Consider the following 25,451-nt stretch of genomic DNA (forward strand, 5'->3'; position numbering starts at 1 on the left):
TCACAGCCCTGCATAATGAAGAAGTGACTCCACATGGAGTTTTCCACTGGCCTCCAATCCCCACACAACAAGCTTGGGAGGGGAACATGTGTCACCCTTCCCACAGTTCTCAACCGACACTGCTAGAACAGAGAGGAAAGGAGTGGGAGAGAAATCAAGTGCTGTTTTGATTCACTCCGAAACCAGCTCTGCTCCTTCAGGATGGGCAACAGAGCATAGCCAAGAACTAGAAATTCCACACCATTCCACCTGTGCCCTTTCACTGTACAGATGGATACTCCCTATCCTGGGAATGCCTGAACATGAATTGTTTGTCCAGTGTTACTGTGAAGGGTGTGGGCTCTAGAGTCAGCCCCCATCTGCATCTGATTTCTGACTTCACCACTTAGGGTTTTCATGATCTTGAACAAATTACTTAACATCTCTGAGCCTCAAGGTTTTTCACTTGCAAAATGGACTTACAACAGTACTCCCCCTCACCAGGTAGTTATGAGAAGTAGACATAATCCCTTGGCACCCTTAACCATAAGTGAGCAAAACAATTTTACTATGTATTTCACTGGTGAGTCAGTAAGTTTTAAAAAAAGGAAGAAGCCAAATAAAAATTCCATATAACAGGTCAACTAAATGCCAAGAATACCAACCGTCTTCACTCTCATTTTTACACAGATTACCTCCCAGCACTGCAAACAAAGAATATAAGGATGGTAACACATATCCTCCAGATTTCTACTTGTGTATGGGTCAACACAGGTTTGGGATTAGATCCATGATTCTAGCAGCAAAACAGTTTTGTTTTGTTTTTCCCCAGAAATATCACAGAAGCCCAATATATAAAAGACTCACTCAGGGACACTGTTCACTTGCGGGGGGCACCATGGGGGGGACTCAAAGGCCTATATGCTCCCAAATCCAGCACGTGAGACTCCACCAAGAAACCCTACGGGGCCTACGAGCACAGAATGCCCCACGCTAAAACACCTTTGCACTAAAGCCCTCCAGGAACTTTATGATTCACGTTCTACCAAGCCTAAAATAGAAAGCTGTCTTCAGGTAATAAATGGTTGCTGAAAAACTGGTTTGTAAATTCTCTCAAGTGTCTTTCAACCACGAGGCCCTCACCACCACCCAGGGCGTCTGCCACATGAGCACTGAGTGATCCAATCACTGCATCAGCTGGCTCTAGTCTGCCCATTGAACTTCACTGTCCCTACACTCCCGCATCTAGTCTTCTCACCCATCCTATGCGTCAGCCAGACCCAACGTCTCACTTTTCCTCGATATAACCTTTACTTGTCTTCACACGTCACTTCCTCTATCTAGAATGCTCTTCTCTAACTGGAAAACTTCTACCCATACATTAAAATGTCACTCCTTGAAAATGTCACCACCTCTGTGAAGCCTACCCAGGGCTAGTCACTTTCTGGGCTTCCTAACACTGAACTGCATACAGTGACCTGAATTTACCTTTCACTCTCTTACAGTGCTGGCAAATACATAAGTTAGAGCCACCTCAATGGAAGATGATGTAGCAACATCTCTCAAAAATTTAAATGCAGATAACTTCATCCAGCAAGTGCACTTTTAGTGACTTTTTCCTCCAAAAGTTTACATGTAAAAGGACCTTTCTAAACAAAAGATTGGAAATCACCTAAATTTCCATCAAAGCAAGACTGGTTAGGCCCAGCTGGCACGGCTCAGCAGTTGAGCATCGACCTATGATCCAGGAGACCAATGTTCGATTCTGGTCAGAGCACATACCCAGGGTTGCAGGCTTGACCCCCAGTAGAAAGAGTACAGGAAAAGCCAATCAATGACTCTCTCATCATTAATGTTTCTATCTCTCTTTCTCCCTCTCCCTTCCTCTCTCTGAAATCAATAAAGCCATATTTAAAAAAAAAAAAAAGACTGATTAAAGAAGGTATGTCCATACCATAGAATACTATGAAACTGTGAAAACAGTAGGGAAACCCTACCGGGTGGAGCATCAGCCCATCCGCCAGAAAGGCTGCAGGTTCGATTCCCAGTCAGGGCACTAGACTAGGTTTCAGGGTTCGATCCCTGGTCAGGGCGCATGCAGGAGGCTCTCCATCAATGGTTCTTTCTCTCTCTCTTCCCTCCTTCCTCTCTCCGTAAAATCAAGGAACATTTCCTCAGGTGAGGATTGAAAAGGGGAAAAAAAAGAAAAACAGTAGGGAAGCTCTATACATATGTATATATGAACCTACATCCAATACAAATTAAATGTTTTAAAAAGGCACAGGAAACAGTGTGGCAGTGTGTATAGTACGCTGCCTACTGACTGAGAAAGAGGAAGGAATGTAATACTATGCATGCACACACTGCTTTTTCTAAACTGGTGGGTAGCTTCCTCTAGGGAAGAGAATGGGGTTCAGCAGACGGTGAAAGAAAGAGGCTTATACTCTGTACACTCTCTTGTATCATTTAAATTTTGTACACTACTCATTTGTTTTAAAAAAAAAATAAGAAAGAACTAGAGAAAAAGAGAAATTACCTACTAATGTGCCCTAGTAGCCTGGGAGTGCACAGGCAGAGACTACTTCCTATTCATCTCTACGGTCCCAGGGTCTAGTGCATAGCAGGCACTTAATAAATATTTGCTGCAGAAATTATTTTAACTCTGTCTTTTTAATCTGGTTTTTATTTTTTAATTAAATTTATTGGGGTGACCGGTTAATAGGATCATATAGGCTTCAAGAATACATTTCTATGATAGTTATTCAATGGTGATAACTTAAGCTAACACTGACTTAGCACTTTTAACATCAGGCACTGTCTTAAGTATTTTACATGATTAATTTAATCCTCATAATAATCCCATTGCACAGATGAGGAAACTGAGACCCAGAGAGATTAAGTAACTAGTCACCAGTCACACACCCGGGTAAGTGGCAGAGCCAGGATTCAAACACTGGTCCCAAACCTCTGCTCTTAAACATGAGGTTATACTATTTTTCACATACCTAGGAATGTTCCGAAATCAATGAAGTACACTTCTTAATGAATACTTGCTACAAAAATCTTGTCCTTAACCGCTGAGTCATAAAAACTGTTGAAATATGAGTTATGGCCCAGTCAGCATGGCTCAGTGTGCATTGATCTGTGAACCAGGTCATGGTTCGATTCCTGGTCCGGGCATATGCCCGGGTTGCAGGCTCGATCCCCGGTAGGAGGCATGCAAGAGGCAGCCAATCGATGACTCTCATCACTGATGTTTCTATGGTGTTTCTCTCTCTCTCCCCCTCTCCCTTCCTCTCTCTGAAATGAATAAAAACATATTTTTTTAAAATAAATAAAATTAGTTAGGCCCTAGCCATTTTTGCTCAGTGATTAGAGCACTGACCCTCGGACTGAAGGGTCCCAGGTTCGTTTCCGGCCAAGGGCACATGCCTCGGTTGTGTGCTCAGTCCCCAGCCTGGGTCAGGGAGCATGCAGGAGGCAACCAATCGATGTCTCTCTCTCTCGTCAATGTCCGTCTCTGTCTCTCTCTCTCAGAAGGAAATAAAATGAGTTAGGACACCGCCTACATGGGGATAGAGGAATCCCTAAGCTCTGATCCTGCATTTCTGGTTTATGCGCACCCCACCACACCTGCAAGGGGATCAGGTTCTGGGAAAATGATTAACAGACTAATCGAAATAAGACACTGACCTGCCCACCTGTGAATTTACCATGTATAGCCCCAGCCTCGGAATGTGCTGTCACAACATGGGCCTTCTTTCTCCAAGCACCACCAGATAATTCCTGTCTTGGTCCCTATTTTAGGTTCTGTCCTACTCCAAGGCCTGTAGCTCTCTACCCAATGACAACCATAAACTAGGAATGGAACACCTTAACCAACTAAATATGCAAAATTCAAGAGTGTTGCCATAGCCGGATTGTTAGTTTTCAAACTATAATACACAGATTCAACTCAAACTTTAATCTAATTCATCTTTTCTTTCTGCTTTAAAAGATCTTGAGGCCATATATGATTCCATTTTTATGACATATCCAGAATAAGCATATCCACAGAGACAGAAAACAGCAGATATGTGGTTGCCAGGGCTAGGGGTAGGAGGAATGGGGTTAATGGGTTCGGTTTCCTTTGGAGTCATGAAAAAGCTCTAGAACTAGAGTGGCTAGAGCTTTTTACTGGAATTATACATTTTTAAATGGTAAATTTTATGCTGTATGTATTGTACTACATACTACAATTTTAAAAATAACCAACTTAAGACTGTGGAAAGAAAGTTAAAGCACCATTTCTAATACATTAAAGTATAAAGGATACTTAAATAGTAATAAAGTAAGCATAAAGGGTCCCTCTCCTATTAGCAGACAAAAATAAAATCTAACTTGGCAACTTTTCCTACAAAGAGAAAGATTCTGAGGAACAATGAAAAGCCATGTTTTTCTTAAGACCACCCAAATGCTGATAAGTGTATTTATCTCAGGTTGGTGGAAAGAATAAACTGGCATAACCTTTCTGGAAAATATCTGATGACGTATCTTAAAAGTGTTCATACTATATCTAAACCTATTTTAATATAAAAGGTTCATTTTTTAAAAATCTTCATACCCTTGGGTCCTTCTGGGAATCTAGCCTAAGGCAATTTTCTGAACTACAGAAAAAGCTTTTTGCAAAAACATTAATCAAATATTATTTACCATGGCAAAAAAATAGAATAATCTATGCCTAAGAATCCATGTAATGTAATATTATACAGCTATTGTAAATATTTATGAAGTGTTTAATGATTTGGAAAAACCACTTATACTATAATGATAAGTGGAAAAGGCAGAAGAAAAAAATGTATGTACAGTGTGATCTCAACCATATTTAAAAAGTAAATAAAAGACTAGAGGGAAACAAACCAAAATGTTATTAAAGGTTGAATCAGATGATGGTTAATTGTCTTTTTATACTTATCAAATACTCTAGAGTCCAAAATACTTTTTTTTAAAGATTTTTTATTGATTTTTAGAGAGAGAGGAAGGGAGAGGGAGAGAGAAAACATCCATGTGAGAGTGAAACATCAGCCAACTCCTGCATGTCCCCTACCAGGGATCGAGCCCTGGCATGTGCCCTGACAGGGAATCAAACTGGCAACCTTTCAGTGCACAGGATGACGCCCAACCAACTCAGCGACACCAGAAAGGGCCCAAACATTAGGAAAATGTAACTAAGCAAAGTCAAGAGGTAGCAGAAAAGACTTTCTGATAGCATCAGTGCCTACTTTAATTGCCAAACAGTACTAGAACAAAGAAGGTGCAGAAAATGAGCTAAATTACTGGCCAAATCTTGGAAGGCTTGGCTACTGCAGTGTTGTTGTTACTGTTGTTGTTGTTGGGGGTAGGGAGTTGTTTGTTTTTAAATAAATCCCTATGGGATAAGAGTATAGAGGCACTCCCTGTAGTATTTCTGTAATACTTCGGCAATTGTAAAATTATCTCAAAATAAGACATTTAAATTAAATAAATCCTTGCTAGATCGCTTAATCTGTCTTTCACTAAAAACAGAATGCAGAACATAGATAAACAATTTCCTGGACAATAATAAAGTACCTGGCTCCTTTCCCCATGACTTAAATAAAAGTCTTTCTGCAGCAGTCACCTTCACAGAAATCACCTCTGCTGTCTAGTAGAAGCCTTGCTCTTCAACATTTCAAAGGCATCCCCTTCATGAACTGACCTAAACACACTAAGCTTTTTCACTTTGCCATGTATATCTATGGCTCCATATGCCCCAAATGGCCCTTCTGTTTCCTCACCTCAGGCTCCAACTCTTTTCTAGTGACTTCCCATTTCTGTTTTGAAACACAACTCAGCTGTCACCTCCTTTGGAAAGCCTTCCCTGATACAGCCCTCCCATACCCAATTTGGCCAGGCTTTTTTTTTTTCCAAGTACAGTTGTACCTCTACAAGGTTTTATTTCTGTACTTAACCCCCAACACTGTAATTATGTGCTGACATGCACATCTCATGCAGGGTTAGAAACTTTCAGAAGTTATAAACTTCTATAACTTCTATTCACCCTTTTCCATGCTTGCATTCAACAGGGGTAAAACAAATGAATTCCCTATTATTTTGCAACTATGTTGCAAGTAAGCTCCCCAAATTCACCAACACTTCCTTCCAGCACCTGACTTTCCTTTCAGTAAAGAATTACAAATTACACACATTTTGGTGCATACCCACCAGGACTTAGTATGTTTTCAACTTTCTCTAAATAATGAGCAATGTTTGCAATGGCCCAGCACTCACCCAATATTAGGAATTGCTTTCCTACACCTAGAATAGGTGGATCCAAGACACCAAATTTTAACATTCTACTCTCTAATTTATCCATAACTTCTATTTGCTAACTAAAAGCTTGAACTTCCTCGTATCTTTTCATGAGCATCACCAGTGGCTCAGCAGTTGAGCGTTGACCCAGGATCCAGGCAATCGGGGTTCGATTCCCAGTCAGGGCACATGCCCGGGTTGCAGACTAGATCCCCAGTCGGGGGCATGCAGGAGACAGCTGATCAATGACTCTCTCATCATTGATGCTTCGATCTCTCTATCCCTCTCCTTTCTTCTCTATAAAATCAATAAAGATATATTTTTTAAAAATAAAATAGCAAACAATTTATTAAAGGCTTTGAAGGTTGCTAATAAAACAAGTGTTCAATATCAAGGGTCTACAGAATATGCCAATCAAAGCTGTCTTTCATTTTCCATCTGTTCACTATTGAGGTATAAAGGGGGATTCTTTTCTTATATTTTCTTATAAGAGTTTTCTTATATTCTTTGAGATCTTTTCAAAAGTGTTCAAGTTTTTTCTCATAAGAAGTCTCCTTGACAGATACACCAGGATGTGATTTTCAGTACTTCTCTGTAAACTATGCCTGTCCACAGAGCTCTAGGGATATGGACCAGCCACCTCCACAGTGAAATGAGGCCACATGGTGTTTCCTGAAAGATGGCATATGTGCTTGGATCTTTAACTGGCTTGTGAAGACTGGAGTCGGAAAGAATGGAAGAGGGGAGGAAGGAAAAAAGAATATATATTAAGCCCAGCCTGTGTGGCTCAGCAGTTGAGCATCGACCTATGATCCAGGAGATGGAGGTTCGATTCCCAGTCAGGGCATGTGCCCAGGTTGCAGGCTCCATCCCCAGAAGGGGGTGTGCAGGAAGCAGCTAATCAATGACTCTCTCATTACTGATGTTTCTATCTCTCTCTCCCTCTCCCTTCCTCTCTCTGAAGTCAGTAAAAAAAATAAATATAAAAGAATATATACTGATTTTTAAACAATAAGAGTTTGAAGTACAACCCAAGATTTTCAAGAAATTTCAGGTTTACAGAGAGCCGCTCTGTAGACCCAGGACAGGTGCCTTCCTTTAACCAGGTGTAGGCTCTCTTTGTCACTGGGGGAATTGCAGTGGAAAATTAGAGAAACCCTACTCATGATTGGTAAACTCTCTTATGAAGCTACTTCATATATCCTTTAACATTCGAAATTCATACTCTGGTTCATAATCCAATTAACAATCAGCAACAAATGATTACCAGAGAAATCATTTCACCAAGGTGAGCTCTGCAACTTTCTAGCAATATAATTGCTTTCCTACAGTTAAACCTATTCTTACATTATGTTATGACAAATAAACATGAAGCCAAATGGGAAGAAATATGCATCTTAACTACAAGGATCACCAAACAAAAGGTAAATAAATGTATGATGATTTAGAAAACGATCAGATTATTTAGTTCTATCACCAAGGCAATCATTTTATTCAAGTCCACAATATTAGTACACATGAAATGTTAGTGTTCTTATTTTGACTAAAATCAGCAGCATAAGATTCAAACAAATGTGCAAGATATTCCAAACCTCACTGTATCGACATTCTATTATTCAGCCAAATTACTTTTTTTTTTTAATGTTGGCTGACCCAAAAGAAAAATGTACAAAGATCAGAGAATGGTCAGTTGATGTAGGAAAAATACACATGACAATTAAATATCAACAAATGTTCCACTTCACTCATAACTAAAGGACTGCACATATAATTCCTGAGGTGTCATTTCACCGCTCACATAAAAAGTTTTAATGTTAGCCAGAAGGTAGGTTAATAGGAACTATCCCATTAATGATAGTATAAACTGATAAGATACTTTTGTACGAATAGCACTATCTACCAGAATCTTTTTTTTTTAATATCTGTATTGATTTTTAGAGAGGAAGGGAGAGGGAGAGAAACATCCATGCAAGATCAAAACATCAACCAGTTGCCCCCTGCACACCCCTCACCAGGGATGGAGCCCGTACCCGTAACCTGGTCATGGGCCCTGACCTGGAATTGAACCGGCAACCCTTCAGTACACAGGATGACCCCAACCAACTGAACCACGCCAGCCAGGGCTCTACCAGAATTTTTAAATGCATGTACCATTTGCCCCACAATTCTACTTCCACTAATTTATCAATAACTACGATCTCACAAAATGAGCAAATATATATTCGATGTGTTCGTTGTAGTACTAAATCTGAAATAACCAACATTAAGAAACTAGGTAAATACATTAAAGCAGGCATATCATGTTCCAGGGAAAAATGAAAAAAGAATGATACATGCTAAGAGATATCTTAATTGAGTTACTGAACCTCAGCAAAATAGGTTTCTTTCAGCAACCATGCAAAAAAGCCAAATTATATCTCACTGAAGTAAAGGGAGAGCATTATACAAATTACACTAACCAAATTTTTCCACACATCATTTGATGACAGAAAACAGTGAGAAACAACTACAGACTTCTTAGGAAAATAATGTACACCCATGAGTATTGTAATACCCAGCCCAGCTGCCATGTATGGATAAGGACAACAGACTTTTTCAAACATGAAATAATTCAGGGAATCTAGCAACAATGAACTCTTCCGGAAAAAAAGTATCGGTTAATGAGTGCATTAAAGTGTCAACAAAACATTCAAGCCCAGATGGTGTAACAATGTCTACAAGATCTGAGGGAAAGAGTGCAACCCAATAATTTGATACCTAGCCAAGATGTCCTTCAAGTATAAAGGCAGGCAGGCAGACTTTCTTAATTCACCAAATAAGGCACCCTTTTTAGAAGTTGACAATAAAACCTAGCCAACAGTGAGATGAATCAAAGAATTCAGATATGAAAAGACTACAGTTAAAAGAACCAGTGGGACCCTGGCTAGTGTGGATCAGTTGGCTGGAGTGTCACCCGTATGCCAAAAGGCTGAGGGTTTAATTCCTGGTCAGGACACATAACCAGGATGTGGGTTTGAACCCTGGTTGGGGCACATGCCAGGGGCAGCTGATAGATGTTTCACTCTCCCACGATGTTTCTCTCTCTCTTTCTTTCTCCCGCTCTTCTCTTCCTCTCTCTCTAAAATCAGTAAAAGCATGTCCTTACGTGACGATTTAAAAAAAAGAACCAGACCAGCTGATGTGTCTGTGGTTGAGCATTAACCCATGAACCAGCTCATAGCTCAATTCCCACTTATGCCTGAGCTGTGGGCTCGATCCCCAGTAGGGAGCATGCAGGAGGCAGCTGATCAATGACTCTCTCTCATCATTAATGTTTCTATCTCCCTCCCTCTCCCTTCCTCTCTCTGAAATCAATAAAAACATATTAAAAAAAGAAGAACCAGTAGAGACCACTGAATCCTTTAAAATATAAAACTAAGACTAAATACTGAGAAAACTGGGGATATAGACCAGGCTATATAAGTGCTCTAAAGATACTGACAAAGTAAAATAATCAAGGGTGAAGAGGAGAAAGTGGAAGGAGAACAAATTTTATTTTTCCTATCATGAAGTATACTGATACTGCCTAGAACTGAAACATGGAATACATACATGTATTTATACAAAATGATGCCAGATTCTTAATTTTTTTCATAATCTTTTTCCTTAATCTACAAGGATTTATCAAGAGCTAGTAATTATTGCCCTAGCAATAATTTTTGCTCAGTGGTTAGAGTGTGGGACTGAAGGGTCTTGGGTTCGATTCTGGTCAAGGGAATGTACTTCAGTTGCAGGTTCAATCTCCAGGCCCAATCAGGGCACATATGGAGGTAACCAATAGATGTGTCTCTCTCACATCAATGTTTGTCTCTCCCACTCCCTTCCACTCTAAAAAAATTAATGGAAAAAATATCCTCACATAAGGATTAACAGGAAAAAAAAAAAAGAGCTAATAATTATTAAAGCAAAGATTTATTTAAAATTTGATAATTTCTTTTTCAGTTTCACTTGTTTGTTTCATTTTTCTGCTATTAAATTCAAATGAGATGGATAGACCTCAAGGGCATTATGCTTAGTAAAAAAAAGTCAATCTCAGGTTACACATGACAGATTATATTCATATACCATTCTCAAAGTGACAAAAGTATAAATGGAGAATTGGTGGCTGCTAGGAGAGAGGGAGGGAGACTACAAACACAAAGAGAATTAGGCTAGAGAGAGTTCTTCTGTGATGATGGGGCAGCTCTGTACCTTGATTCCCATGGTGGTTACATGAATTGATCGATATATGGAATGAACTACACAGAACTATACACACATATGAATGTAGGTTAAAAAACGGTGAAAACTGAATAAGGTCTAGTTTAGTTAATAACTGATATGTACCAATGTCAATTTCCTGGATTTGATACTACACAGAGCTGTAAAAGATGTCATGGTTAAGGGAATCTGCGTGAAGGGTACACAGGACTCTTTGTACTTGTCTTGCAACTTCCTGTGTCTATATACAGGGTGTCCCCAAAAAAATGTATACACACTGTAACAACTGAGAGCTCAATTTTGAAAATGAAATGTATTTTAATAAACACTGCCTTTACAATTATTTAAAGTGTGTGTATACATTTTGGGGGATACTCTATATTTCAAAAAGTATAGCTTTTTAAAATGTAAGTGATAGTAAACTGATTTTTCTTTTAAACTAGTATGACCCAAAAAATCAGCAAAATCATTTTAATAAAAGTATTTACTTAGATAAGGTATCCACTCCCCTTATCCATGGATAGATGGATGGATGGATGGATGGAATATTTGGATAACATTAATCATAGTTTAAAGCAGTAGGATTTGGGGTGATTTCTTTTTTGCCATGTTCTTTATAACTTTTGATACAGCTTGATTCTGTAATGAACACGAGTCATTTTTATTAAAACTATCCAGTTGTTACTCAAAAAAAAAATCTTCCCAGGCCTGTTTATTAGCCATTTTAGAAACCAATGATTTTTTTTTTCCCCCAGCTACATTTAGCTCATAAAATACCTTTATAACATTCCAGGGAGCCTGATACCAGAGATCCTGTTCATTACAACCTTCATATAAAACAGTGGCAGGCTGCTCTAATGTAAATGAACTACTGCATATGCTAATTCTAATGGGCTGACCTGAAATGCATAAAGAAATCGAACGTCTGAGCAACCTGGCCAGGGGCTGATATGGACTTTTTTTTTTAATATATCTTTATTGATTTCAGAGAGAGGAAGGGAGAGGGAGAGGGAAAGCTGAAATGTCAACAATGAGAGAGTCCTCATTGATTGGCTGCCTCCTGCATGCTTGGAACTGGGGGTCAAGCCCACAACCAGGGCACGTGCCCTGACCAGGAATTGAACCTCTATCTCCTGGATTCTAAGTCAATGCTCAACCGCTGACCCATACCCAGTCGGCTGATAGGGGCTCTTAAAGAGAGAGCACTAATCCCATTCCCAGGCTTTAAGTAGGAGGGAAGGGAAGGGAGTGAAGGGAAAGGATGGAAGAGTTTAACATTTTGCTCTTCCAACTTCTAAACTGTTTGACACTACAAGAAAGTAGCTTTATAAATCTTATACAATAAAAACAAATAAATCAAAATAATAAAAGGGAAAAAACAGACCCAACTATAATCAAAGATGATAAATGTGAAACCATTGGCTAGAAAGCCTCAAAGAGGTTATGTTTATGGTGACCCAGAAATGGTAGGTAAGGTCTCATCTAAAAAACAAAGAAAAGGCCCAGCCGGGCGTGGCTTAACGGTTGAGCACTGACCTAGAATCCAAGAGATCACGGCTCTATTCCCGGTCAGGGCACATATGCCCGGGTTGCGGGCTCCATTCCCAGTCGGGGGTGTGCAGGACGGGGCCAATCAATGACTCTTTCTCATCATTGATATTTCTATCTCTCTCTCTCCCTCTCCATTCCTCTCTCTGAAATCAATAAAGATTTCAAAAACAAACAAAAAATGAAGAAAAGGACATTCAAGCGGAGGGAACAGAATTGAGCAAAGTATGAAAGTGTACTCAGTGTTCTGAAAAGCGATTTGTTGGGGCTAGAGAACAAGATATAATTTGGGAAGTCTAAAAGATATTCCAAATAAATCACTTTAAACATTTAATATATCATATTCATCCTTATTAAGAAGACTAAAAGTGAAATTGTGGAAATCCAGGGCCATCTGCTTTCCACTTCTGTGCTGTGATATAAACGTGATCTCTGACAGCAATGGGGGCATCAAATGGCATGACCACATCTGAGTTTCATTAGGTAGCTCTGGCAGAAATACAGAAGACAGAGCAGTGGAGGAAGACCTGGAAGCTGTCAAGACAACACAGTGAAAGCAAGAGACAACAGCCTGACCAAAGTGGAGAGAATGGAGGGAAAGGCCAGGGTCAAGAGACAAGTAAGTCAGCAGCCACATCAACAGGTCTACAAGGGGCGAACTAAAGGGGAAGGGGAAGTTAAAGATGACTCAGGTTTATCATCTGAGTGTTTCGTGAATAAGGTCATTAACAGAACTAGGGCATGGAGAGGAGGTTGCTAACCTGAGGGGAAGATGATGGCTTTGGTTAGACATGTTTGATTAGATGTCTACAGGATACTAAGGGGGATATCCAAGGCTGAAGAGAGACGCTGAGTTCTCATTAGTACACAGGTCATGGCTGAAGCTATGAGAAAGAAAATCAAGGGAGACTAAGCCATGAGAGTAATATCACGGAAGCCAAGGGAGCCAAGGAACAAAAGTGTTTCGGGGGTGGGGGAAGGAGACCAGCTGTTGTTAAAGGCCAAGAGGAAAAGTCAGATGGCATAGGACTGAAAAGGGGCTCTTCATGTTGGATTCAGCACAAAGGTTATAGGTGATCTTGAAATATAGTGAAGACAGAAAGTCAGTCTGCAGTGCCTGTGGAATGAACCTTGGTGGAAAAAAGGGAACAGATTTGAAAAAGTAGAGGCTACATGTTCAGGAATTCCCTCCGTCCTTACCCCAGGCCGTGCTGTCACATCTTGACTTGGACAAGTATGTCCACAGTCCAACTATATAAAATCGTCAAGATCCTTGCCATGACCAATGCCAGTTACCTTCATCTCAACAGCAGCAACTGCCCACCTACCTACAGATCCCTTAGTTTATCAGCACATGGCCCATCTCGTGTCATCTTCCTGTCAGTTTCCTTATCTGTCATCTTGTCTATCCCCACCAAATCTAAATCACCAATTAATAAATTTCCCACTATTCCCAATTGCCAGGTTAGAGGCTTCCAAAATCAGCTTGAGCTTTCCCCTTTTCTTCACCCCTTGAATCTGGAATCAGTCAGAGTTTTAAGTGACAACTCTCCTACTCTTCCTCTCCACTCCTAATTCCACATCCAAAGACAGGCCTTTGGGCACATCCATCCAAACATGGTGTCATATCTGGTTTCCCAAACCAATCTAACCTATACATGGCAGATAAATTAGTTTTCCTTTAAGGAAAAACCAGCCAAAAAGCAAAGTCCAATTCCCTAAAGCAGTCCCGGAGGCCCTCCATAATATAGCCATAAACTTCCTTTATAGTCTTCTCTCCAACTTCTTCTTCACAAAAGCCTTCCTTAACATTATACACTGTTACACCTTCTCTTCTGGAATATCCTCTTACTACAAGTTCTATTCATCATAGGGAAACTAGCTTATTCCCTCTCTCTAGCATTTACAATTTAAACACCCTTTAAACACCCAAGACCTCCACAGCATTCCTACCACAGTTTAACTATTATGCCAAGAATTGTTCTAGACTCTTGTTACACATCAGTAAGCAAAGATTTTTAGCATTATGTTGTTAATCATTTAGCAGAAGGAGATTTAAAAAAACAGACTTCACAAATAACATTTAGTATATAAAATGTTTACAAATTGTAAATGCTACAGGAAAGAAGTAAAGCAGCATATGAAGGACTGGGAGTTCTGGAGTGGGATAGTAATTTTAAATAGATTAGTAAAGCTAGGCCTCGTTGGGAAGGTGTCTCTTGAGAAGGCTTGCAGGTCAAACTTGTCCTGCAGCTATCTAAGCAACAGTGTAGTCCAAACAGAGGCAAAAACGGGGCCAAAGTCCTGAGGCAGGAACACACCTAGAATCTAAAGAACAGCAAAGAGGCCAAGGTAGCTGAACCGAGTGAGCCACAGGGAAAGTAGTAGATGGTTTCAGCGTGTAACCATGGGGCAGAATACGGAGGGCACAGCAGGTCATGCAGGAGCATGAGGGCTGCTCCTGGCTTTGCTCTAGTGAGGTGAGGAGCCATGGGAACAGAGCAAAGAAATGAACTGCCTTAGATTTTTCAAAGAATCACTGAGGCTACTATGCTGAAAACAGTCTATAAAGGGGCAAGGTTAGAAGCTAGGAGAACAGATAGGAGACAACTGCCATAATCCAGCCAAGAGATGATGAAGGCCTGAACTAGAGTGGTAGCAGGGGAGGGAGTAAGTGATAAAATCCTGGCAACATTTCAAAGGCAGAAAACGATCGGCTTTCCTGATACAATCAGATGCAGGGTATGAAAGGTCAAGGATGATTCCAAGTTTTTTGCACAAGCAGCTAGAAGGATGGAACTACTTCAGATGACACAGAGAAGGCTGTGGGTGGAGGAGACTTAGAGGGAAAGATAAGGAGTTGAGTTTGAGACATGTTACATTTGAAGTGCCTGACAAACAAGCATGCATGTCAAGTAAGCAGCTGCATACACGAGGACTGCTGCTGAGGAGAGAGGTCTGCACTAGGAAGCTCACTGGGTCTGAGGCCTAGGGCACCCCAGCTGTTCAAAGATCAGTGAGATGAGGAAGGAAAGCCAGTTAGATGGAAGAAAAACAAAAGCACATCTCAGTGTCTTAGAGGCCCAGTGAAGACTTAAGGAAGGGGGAGTGTTCACCTTGTCCAATGCTACTGACAGATCAAGATGAGAACTGAGAACCAACCACTGCATTTACAAATGGTGTAGAGAGGGACCTTGACAAGTGAGCTTAACAGAGAATGGAGGATAACCACTTAAAGACCACACTTTTCTGGAGCATTGTTGCAAAGGGGAACAAAGAAATAGGGCAGCTGCTGGCAAGGAAAATAAGGGTAAAAGTATTTATGATGAGGAAAAAAATTAATGTTTGAGTGGCACATGTATGTACAGATATAAAGCCCTAAAAAGCCCTAAGCACTCAATAAATGTTAGTTCCTTCCTTCACTCTCCCTTTATACCTATCATTTTCTATTGTCTTTACTGATATGTATCTGATCTTTGGAACTATCTGCAAACAACTTTTACTTGGAAGGCCCTTTTTCACCTTATTCAACTGTCAAACTCTTCCTAATCCTTCAAGACTCAAGTATTCCTCCTGGGAAGCCTCCCCAAACCCCTCTCCTCAGTTAATCTCCCTCAGATATGCTACCTTTGTACCAATGCATCCTTCTGTAATACCCTTATCACAGTCTCTTGCAATTATCAGAATATATGTCCCATCTTCCTCACTAAACTGTCTCCTAGAGGGCAGGGGCAATATTACTCCTCTGGAGTGAAAGTTTAACAGTTAAGAGCACGAGCTCCTGAGCCAAATTGCCTGGGCTTGAATCCCAGTTCCATCACATGGTTGCAGAATGACCCTGAAAAGTTGCCTAACCTCTCTGGGCCTTGGATGTTCTCATCAATAAAATGGGAAATAAAAATAGCCTCTATCTCCTGTCATTGTTTGGAAGAGTAAATGAGTTAATATATGCAAAATGCCTGGCATATGCTAAGGCCTATAAACATTAACTATTATGTTATATAGTGTCCACAGTACCTAGGATTTTAAGCTTGATGCAAGAAGTCAGTAAATTATTTCATAAATGACTAAACTAAGGCACTAAAAAGCTCTGGCCTACTACGTAATTTCACCACGGGAACCATGTCATGTCATCTTAACTAAAGTTTTAATAAAAAATATTACAAAGACTCAAACATATGACGACTAATACTCTTAAAAGTTAAACTGTCAGTAGGAAATGAAGAGGAAAAAGTTCCTAGAATAAATAATGAGCTGTGATCCCAGGGAAAAGACTCTCCTCCTGTAATACACAAACCAGGCAGCAGCTTCCTTGCATTTTGGGGGACAAGCCTGCTTTGCCTCTACCCAAGACCCTGGGACACCTCAGATGAACACCTGGTGTGATGTAGAAAGGAAGTAATTAGATGATCCTGCTAACCCTATGTGCTAAAATATAACTCAAAACTTACTTCAGGAAAAAAATGTACGTGTTGGTCATGAGTATAGACCAGACTATAAAGTCAGCTATTACTTTGCTAATTAATTGCTCAGGTGGTCATTTCACAATGCTCTCCTGAGTACACAAGGTTGCTTGGCTAGCTTAGTCAATAACCAATAAAATTTTGCCCAGGGGTCCCAAAGCTCCCTGAGGGGAGGAATGTGTCTATCTTGGTTAATCTGACATTCCCTAGAGCCTGGCATATAGTGGGTACTTAAAATTCACTGAAAGATCTGTACGCCCATGTTCTCAGCAGCATTACTCACAGTAGCCAAAAGGTGGAAGTAATCCAGGTGTCCATAAACAGATGAGTGGATAAACAAAATGCAGCATACATGCACAATGGAGTATCACTCAGCCTTAAAAAGGAAGGAAATTCTGGCACATGCTACAACATGGATGAACCTCAAGGACACTGTGCTAAGTGAAATAAGCCGGTCACAAAAGGACAAATACTGTAGGATTCCACTTATCTGAGGTACCTACAGTAAAGGGAGACAAAGCAGACTAGCGGTCTCCAGAGGCTGGGGAAAGGGAATAAAGGGAATTAGTTAGTGGTTAATGAGTACAGTTTGTTTTGGAAAAAAGTTCTGGGGATGGATGCACAACAATGTGAATGCACTTAAAACTACTAAACTGTATACTTAAAATGGTTCAAATGGTAAAATTTCATATTATGTATTTTTTACAGTTTAAAAATGAAAACAAAATTTCATTGAAAGAATAAATGAAGGACTACTCAGCACTACTTTATCACTCATTAAATGTTCTATCTCATACCTTCAGATTATTCATTAGAGTTTCAATCTCTACATTTTACAGATGAGGAAGGAAAGTGGGGCTCAGAGAGCTTAACTGATCTGCCACTATACTATAGATGGTAGCCACTATATCTGCTCAGTATTAATGGTGTACTGTATCTGACTGGTTGTAGGCCCCATGAAGACAAGGGCTATGCTTTAGGTCTTCTTTCTATGCCCAGATCCTGAACACACTACCAATAGGCTCCTTGAATGTTCTGAAAATCGCACTGGCCTGAACATCTGTAGCACAGAAGATGTCATTGTATCCCTTTCTGAACTAAACCACTAACTTGGCAGGGGTAAATGGCAGCCTTAAGAACACTCCTGTCACTGGAGGTGCTCACACACAGGCTGGGCCATCAACCATTCCCCATGGCCTACTATGTGCCAAGAGCTAGGGCACATAAAGGTTCAGACAATTTCATCTTTAAGGGAGCCGAGTCTTCTGCAGTAGACAGATAAGGCTCAGACACAATTACAATGGCAAAAGATAAATGCTTAACAAATCTATGGGAGTACTGAGAGTGGCTACGGGTCGGGAAAATGTGGAAAGTATCTTCAGAAGCAGCTTCTGCGCTGGATCTGGAAAGATGAATAGTTTTCCAGACACTACAAAGAAAAGGCCAGAGCGTGTGGCAGAAAGAAGAGCAGACTGGGTTTCAAAAGAAAGCACCATTCCTGACTGCTATTATCTAAGTTAACCTCTACAAATCACAAACCCTGTTTCCCCACGTATAAACCTACAAGACCCCTACAAGTTCTGTGTGTTGCATCTAACAGGAGCTCTGAAGTCAGACCACCTGGGTTCAAATTGTGCCACTGTCACTTATGGGTGACCTTGAACTGGTTCTGTGCCTCAGTCTCCCCACTTCAGAAGAGAGTTGGTGTGCTAATTAAATAATACTTATCAACCACTTAGCACAGGGCCTGGCACATAGTATGCCCTCAAAAAAATAATGATAGCTACTGTCATAATGAGCTACACTCTAAGAGAGGTAAACATCAGATGCTACAGTTGTGCCTGCAGCGCTTTCAGGTCCCTCTCCGTCCAAGTGACATCCATGGGGGGATGGGAGCCGGGGCTTGCAAACCCTGCACGCATGTCACTGCCCTGATCCGCACGCGCCTCTCCCCGCCCCAGGGAGAAGCGATGGCTCAGCAGTCCCGGGGCCCGCTCCCACCTCAGGCTGCGCACTCAGGGAGGGAAGGGGCTCGGACCCCACTTACCATGGCTGGCCGGGGGAAGGGGTGGCTCAGGTGAGCTGGCTCTCGGGCTTCGGACACGTCCCGCACGCACAGTTCAGGTCATGATCGCGGCAGACTCGGGAAGTCCCCCGCTCATGCAAAGAGAACCGCTTCCCCACCCGGGCCCCGCGGGGACCCTCTAAAAAGAGCGCAGCCCCCTGGCCCGCCTCATCGGGGACGCCCAGAAAAATTCATCAAGACCCCCCCGCCCCTCCCCAAGTTACTGAAAAAGCAGAAAATAGGGCTCGGAGGCCGGCGAGGAGGGCGGCAGCTCGGGGCCCCCCGCCCGGGCCCGACCCCCGACGGGAGGTTCCGGGCCCAGGCAGGGGCTCCCCGGCCTCCGCGTTCAGGAGCAGAGGCGGGCCCGGCCCTGAGGCTGAAGGGGCGGAAGCTGAAGGGGCCTCGGCGCAGCAGCCCGAGGGGCCGGCTCAGGCGAGAGGCCCGGTGGCCCGCGCTGTCCTCGCCGCCTCAGCCCACACGGCCGCCACCGCCGCCCTCCGGAGCATCCCTGCACGCGTCCACCCGGAGCCCTCCGCTTGCACCGCGCGGCCGCCCTCAACCAACAGCCCCAACGCGCCGGAAGTGGCGAGCGCCCGGCGTGGCCCCACGGCGCGGCCGCCGGGCTGCGGCGCTGGAACCGGACCAATCCGGAATCAGGCGGGGGGCGGAGGGACGCAGGGCGGGGCTGCACCTGACGGCTCCCGCTGGCCCCGCCCTCCAGCTGGCCCCGCCCCGCGCCGGCGCCATGTTGGTGAAGGGCGCCGGGCCCGCCTCCTCGGCGAAGCGGCGCTTTCTCTTTCGCTCCGTTCGCTCATTCATTCCGCAGATCTTTAGGAAGCGCCTTCTACGTGCCAAGCGCCCGGCTGGCAGTCAGCGGCACGCAGCCTCTGCCCCGGTACAGCTCACGCCCGTTCGGTCCACACACATTTTAGCCCTGCTGCGGCCCAGGCTCGGCCGTGGGTGCCAGGACTAGCGCCAGAAGCGAGGCTGCGGTAGCCTCTGCCCTCAGGAGGCAATCGGGAAAGAGCCAATGAATAATTAATTGTAAGAAACGAGGAATGCTGTGAGTAATGTGAACGCAACCCACGGAAGGGAGGGATGGGAAATGTAAACCGGGACCCGAAGGATAAAGCCAGGCGTGGGAAGCGCGGTCAAAGCAGAAGGAGCGCAGCTCAGGGGTCCTGGGCCCTGGGCCGGCAAAGAATGTGGGGGGCTCCTGTTCCTGTGCTCCAACCCACTTTACTCCTGAAAGTGTCGATTTTAAGAAATAGAAGCAGGAAACGATCCCTAGCAGCAGCGGTGCTGCTAAGGTGCCCACTGCCTGGCCTGGGGCAAACCTGAGTGACCCGGCGGCCGGCAGACTCCAGCCGGGATCGGAATCACGCGGCGCGCGGGCCTGCTGTCCTCTGAGCCCGCTCCCAGGGTTTCTAATTCATCAGGTCTGGGGTGGGGCCTAAGAATTTACATTCCTAACAAGTTCCCAGGTGATGCTAATGCCGCAGGTCCGGGGGCCGCACTGGGAGAACCTCCGATACAGCTCGTGGCCACAGAAAGCTCTCACTTATTCTTTCATCAAATATTTATTGTTGCCCGCTAAGTGACAACAACTGTTCTGAGGAGTCAGTGCTGAGCAAAACAGATAGACTGTGCCCTTATGGGGTTATGGAATAGAGAGACAAAATATTTTAATAGTATTATATAACAAGTAATCCGTTGTAATTGTGATAAAGCATGAAAGAAAAATACAGACCACCACCATGAGAGTTAATAGCCAAGGGATCGAAGCTGATCTTGAGGGTTGGGTTGAAGGTGATCAGGAAGTGACATTTATTTAAGCTGTAGCCTAAAAGAAATGTTGTTGTAGTTTGCTAGTCAGAGAGAGGAGACATCGAATATTCTAGGTTCTCTAGAATCTGCAAGTACAAGAGAGGCCATCTCAGAGGTAAGCAGGTACCTCAGGACTGAGGCCAAGTGACTTGCCCTTTCTTGGCTCAGTTTAGTGGGATGAGCAAAGGCTTTTGTTATTTTGTTTGTTATTTTGTTTGTTTGTTTGTTTAATTCTCACCCAAGGATATTTTTTTCCATTGCTTTTCAGAGAGTGTGAAAGGGAGAGAGAAACATCAATGTGAGAGAGTCATATCAATTGGTTGTCTCCTGCACGCACCTGCAACCGAGGCCGGAATCAAACCCAGGACCCTTCAGTCAGCAGGCTGATGCTCTAACCACTGAGCCAAACCAGCTAGGGTGAGCAAAAGCTTTTGGATGAGATAATTGGTAGTAGGTCCCCAGCCCTTAGCACAAGCTGAGGTCTGTTGAGCACATTACTATCAAAGTCTTGATTTCCTCACTGTGTAATTGTGTTATAGGTGGAAGTGGGGTATCCTGTTCCCCACTGGGTGCTTGGGGTGGGGTCCTTACAATACCTTTAGAAAAAGAATTTCCTGAGACTCACACAGGAGGATGAGGGATTTTTTATTTGTGTAGAATTATACGTCTGGGTTTGCAAAGTCCCACTTCCCTTAATCCAGTCCTGGAAGATGGCAGCTGGGGATTCAGTAGAGCTAGAAGCAAAGCCAGGGTCCAAAGTTTCCTTTCCGTGCTGGAATTGGGTCTTGGTTTAGCATCAGGCCAGTTGCAGTCCATTAGTCTATTGTGTGGGGTCCACGTCGCCATGAGCCATGTGGACAAATGCAGGAGCCAGAGTAGGCGTGGCCACTGCAAGCACAGGAAAATTTGAGATATTTAATCCCTTAAACAAAGACATGTTCTGCCCGGCCGGTCGTGGCTCAGTGGTTGAATGTCGACCTAGGATCCAGGAGATCACAGCTCGATTCCGGGTCAGGGCACATGCCTGGGTTGTGGGCTCTATCCCCAGTTGGGGGTGTGCAGGAGGCGGCCGATCAATGACTCTCTCATCGTTGATGTTTCTCTCTCTCCCCCTCTCTCTTCCTCTCTCTGATATCAATAAAGATATATTTAAAAAAAACAAAACACACACACAAAGAAGTATTCTCTTTGCTTCTTGCTTCTTGTGTCTTTTGGTTGCTCTTGGGACTCTTGTTGCACAGGGCACGCTCTCTTGGCTCCAATGACCTGTCCCCAGGTGTGACAGGCAGGCAAGTACCTTCCCTGTTTCACCCAAACTTCACTGGGTAAGCATCTATTCTCCACCCTGTTCAGTCCCTTTCCCCAGTGTTCTGCAGAGGGGAATAGACCGGTGGCTTCCTAGGGAGTGTTAAACTGCAGTTTCCTGGCAAAGCTGCACAAATGACATGCTTATAATACTTGGCCTTCCCTTTGCTCCTTTCCAGTTATTCATAACTAGGTTCATTACAATGGTATCGATTGGACGAAATAACAGAGACTCAACTCAGACTGAATTAGAGATGTGTGTTTTGCTCATATAACTCCCATAGCTGGGCATCCAGAGATAGGTCAGCTTCCAGCTGGAAATGATGAGAGCCCTGGATCCATTCCTCTAGGATTTTCTTGGCTCTGCTTTTCTCCATGTCCTCAAGATGACTTCCAGGAAAAGCCAGGGTCACAAACTTTCTCATTCACATCCAACAAAAAGGAGCACATTTTCTCACACCCTTTCTCATGGCAGCAAGCTTTATCCTGCTGATCCTAATTGGCCCAGACCTGTGCATCCCTGAACTAGCCACTGTGGAAGAAGATGGAATTGCTGTGATTAGCTTAAAGAATCATCCCCTGGCCCAGCTGATGTGGCTCAGTTGGTTGAGTGTCGTCCCATGCACCAAGAGGTCACCAGTTTGATTCCTGGTCAGGGCACATGCCTGGGTTGTGAGCTCACTCCCCCGATCAATATTTCTCTCTCATTGATGTTTTCTCTCTCTCTCTCTCTACTTTCCCCTCTCTCTAAAATCAATAAAAACATTTTTTTAATCAATAAAAACATATTAAAAAAAAAAACAAAAACATCCCTTGGAGTTGATTTCACTTCCCCAGAATAAAGCAGATTTGGTGGGGTCATCACATGTCCACCATACTTCCATTGCCAGGCTGGAGTGAAGATTAAATTTAATGTACACAAAACACCTGGCACATAAGTCATGTAATAAATCACCACTATTACTAATTTTACTCCAGGGATTTTGTCCAAGTCAACTGAATAACATTTTGTTATTAATATTAATATCAAGACTATCTATTCCAAAAAGAGATTTAAGACTGCTATTACTTTTTGTTGGCACTGCAGGGATGGCCCCCATCCATCTCCCCTGCCCATTCCTACTACTACTGCCTAGTCTCACTCAGTTATTTGTACAACAAACTTTCAATGACTTAGTAACAATTTTGTGCCACGCTTTCTCAAAAACTGAGAGTTCCAAAAGCATAAGATTCAGGCAAGTGCACTGCCTCACCCGAGGATACAATTACAGCACAGTGTAAGAGATGCTGTAATAGAGGTGTGTACAAACCTACGCGCACAAGAAGGGGAAGGGAGCAACTAGCTATGGCAGGGAAAGTAGTTGGAAGGTTGAACAAAAATGGTAACATTTCAACTGGGTCTTGCTGGAAGAATAGAAGTTTGCCTGACTGCTGCAGAGTCCCTTCTCCTCTTCCTACTCCAAACTGTCTTCCACTGTGTTAGAACTATTTCCACTGCAAGTGACAAAGTTGGGACTCCAGAGTTGATACTCTGTCGTAAGGGGAAAAGGGACTATATTGTCTCATGTACGAAAGTCATCCAAAGGGTTGTGTGGACTTTGGACATAGCTGGGTTCAGGCTCTGAAAGGATATCATCAGACTCAGTTTCTCTCCACTTCTTGGTTCTGCTTCCCTGATTGGGGGGGGTCTTTTATCCACATGGTGGGCCCTGGCACATCCAGGCTTTATCTTTGCCCAGTTTGAAGCCTGGTAGAGAGAAGAGATCATGCCTCTCCTTCAAATATTCTAGGAAAATAATCCGTTTGGCTTTGATTGGATCACTCCTAAACCAATCACTGTGACCACGGGGAGTGTGATGCTCTGATTGGCTGGACCTTGCTCACATGCCCCACCCCCAGCTCCAAAAGAGATCTTTCAATGGCCAAGATTTCTCTAAGCCCCACCACAGTTCTGCAAGGCTATCAGAGCTTGGAGAAGTCTCTCATTTTGCAATTGAGGAATCTTGTTGATTTCTCAACAGGCATAAAAATAACAGTATCACTCACAATGGATTTAATAAAAGAAGGAAAAAGGGTGAGTGTCTGGCACCCTCTATAGGTGAAGGAAATATTCTGTTTAACCTGGCATTCAAGGCCTTTTAATATCTTTGCAGCTCTGTTACCAGATTCTTGCCTAACCTCTCTGCACCTGTTCTCTCATCCATAAAGTAGAAACAATACTAGTGCCTACTTGGTCACGTAGATACCTGATCAGGTTCTATCAGGAACTCTAATCAGAATGTAAAGAATTGGCAAGGGGGCTATTCCAAAGGGCAGTGTGTAAGGAAACCTACACAGGATAACAGAGTACCCCACGTCTAATTAGAGGACAATTAGTACCCCTAGACCTGAAGGGCCAAGAGGAGGAACAGTTGCCAGAATCTGGCATGGGAGAATCATGTGAGGGCAGCTGAGGGAAGCAGCCAGCCACGGCAACCCTGCAGGGAGGGAGCCAATGGGATAAATCCTCTGACCTCACTGCCTTCCCTCCCTCTATCTCCTCCTGGGGCTCCCCATTGGACAAATCCAACTGGAAGCCAGAGAACAAGGGAGCCTGGTGATGTCATTCATAGAGGCCAACCTCCTGGGCACAGGGCTGGGTAGAGAAGAGGGAACAGGACTCCCGGGTGCAAAGGGAAGAGACCCAGCAGAGCACCATTACTGTAGTAAAGCACATGACGTGTGTGAAACTGTGCCCAGCACATTAAAAGATTTTCAATAAATTTTAGTTATCAATTATCAATTACTATTTCCATCCTTGTTCCAGCCCGCCTTTCTGTCTCCCCTTCTTCCACAAGTACACTGAGCTAGACGCCTCACGGCTCCCGGAAAACAGCAGGTTCTTTCATGCCTCTGAGCCTGTGCTTGCGCTGTTCCATCTGGAATGTTCTTTTCCACATCCCTTCCCTTCCTTTCAGATTCCTACTCATTCTAAAAGCCCAACTCAAATGTCTCCTACTGAGTGACCCCCTCATATGGAACAAATGGCTGTTTATAAACATCCATTAATATGATCAATGCAGAAATTTTGCCTGAAAACTTATTTAACGGTGACATCCAACAGGAATCATCCATGGGTATAGTATAGTGGGGCAGAGGCCTCCACTGCTCAGCCACTTCTGCTCTGCTGTCTTCCAAGTACAAAGGAGGATTACACTTCCCCACTGCTTGCAGCTGGGCAGGACAGTGCTGACTGGTGGAAGTGACTCATGTCATTTCTGGGCCAGAGCATTTCCTTGCCTGTGCAAATCCCCCTGATTCTGCTCACCCCTGCCACAGTGAACCCTGAGCTGTCATGTTGAGATTGTGACATCATGAGATGGATTGACTACATGGGGCAGAACCCCTCCCTGACTGCCACCAGGCCAGACAAGCAATAAATAAATTTGCATAATTTGAGGCACTGATATTTGAGATGATGTGCATGACCCAGCCTTTTCTGACTGGTACGCATAATCATGTGTGGTAGCTGGTCTGTAAGACGGCCCCCCACTGAATCAGGTCTGTCAGTATTCACAGCCTTGTGTAGCCCCCTGCCCTTGAATCTGGGCTGACCCTGGGAATTCTCTTCTTTTTTTTTTTTTTTTTTTAAATATATCTTTATTGATTTCGGAGAGAGGAAAGGAGAGAGAGAGAGAGATAGAAACATCAATGATGAGAGTCATTGATCCGCTGCC

The 25,451-nt window shown here is 43.3% G+C and overlaps 1 protein-coding gene across 1 annotated transcript in view; it reads right to left on the reverse strand.

Moving 5' to 3' along the window:
- XPO6 (exportin 6) overlaps positions 1 to 19,143 on the reverse strand; it is a 112,729-nt gene extending 93,586 nt beyond the window's left edge. Inside the window, exon 1 of the mRNA XM_016217910.2 lies at positions 18,586 to 19,143. Within this exon, the coding sequence (XP_016073396.1) occupies positions 18,586 to 18,588 (3 nt within the window). The 5' untranslated portion in view covers positions 18,589 to 19,143. The remainder of the gene's footprint in view (positions 1 to 18,585) is intronic.
- Positions 19,144 to 25,451: the final 6,308 nt, after the last annotated feature.

This window comes from Miniopterus natalensis, chromosome 3 (genome assembly GCF_054644295.1).
Source record: "Miniopterus natalensis isolate mMinNat1 chromosome 3, mMinNat1.hap1, whole genome shotgun sequence".
NCBI classification, from domain to species: Eukaryota; Metazoa; Chordata; class Mammalia; order Chiroptera; family Miniopteridae; genus Miniopterus; species Miniopterus natalensis.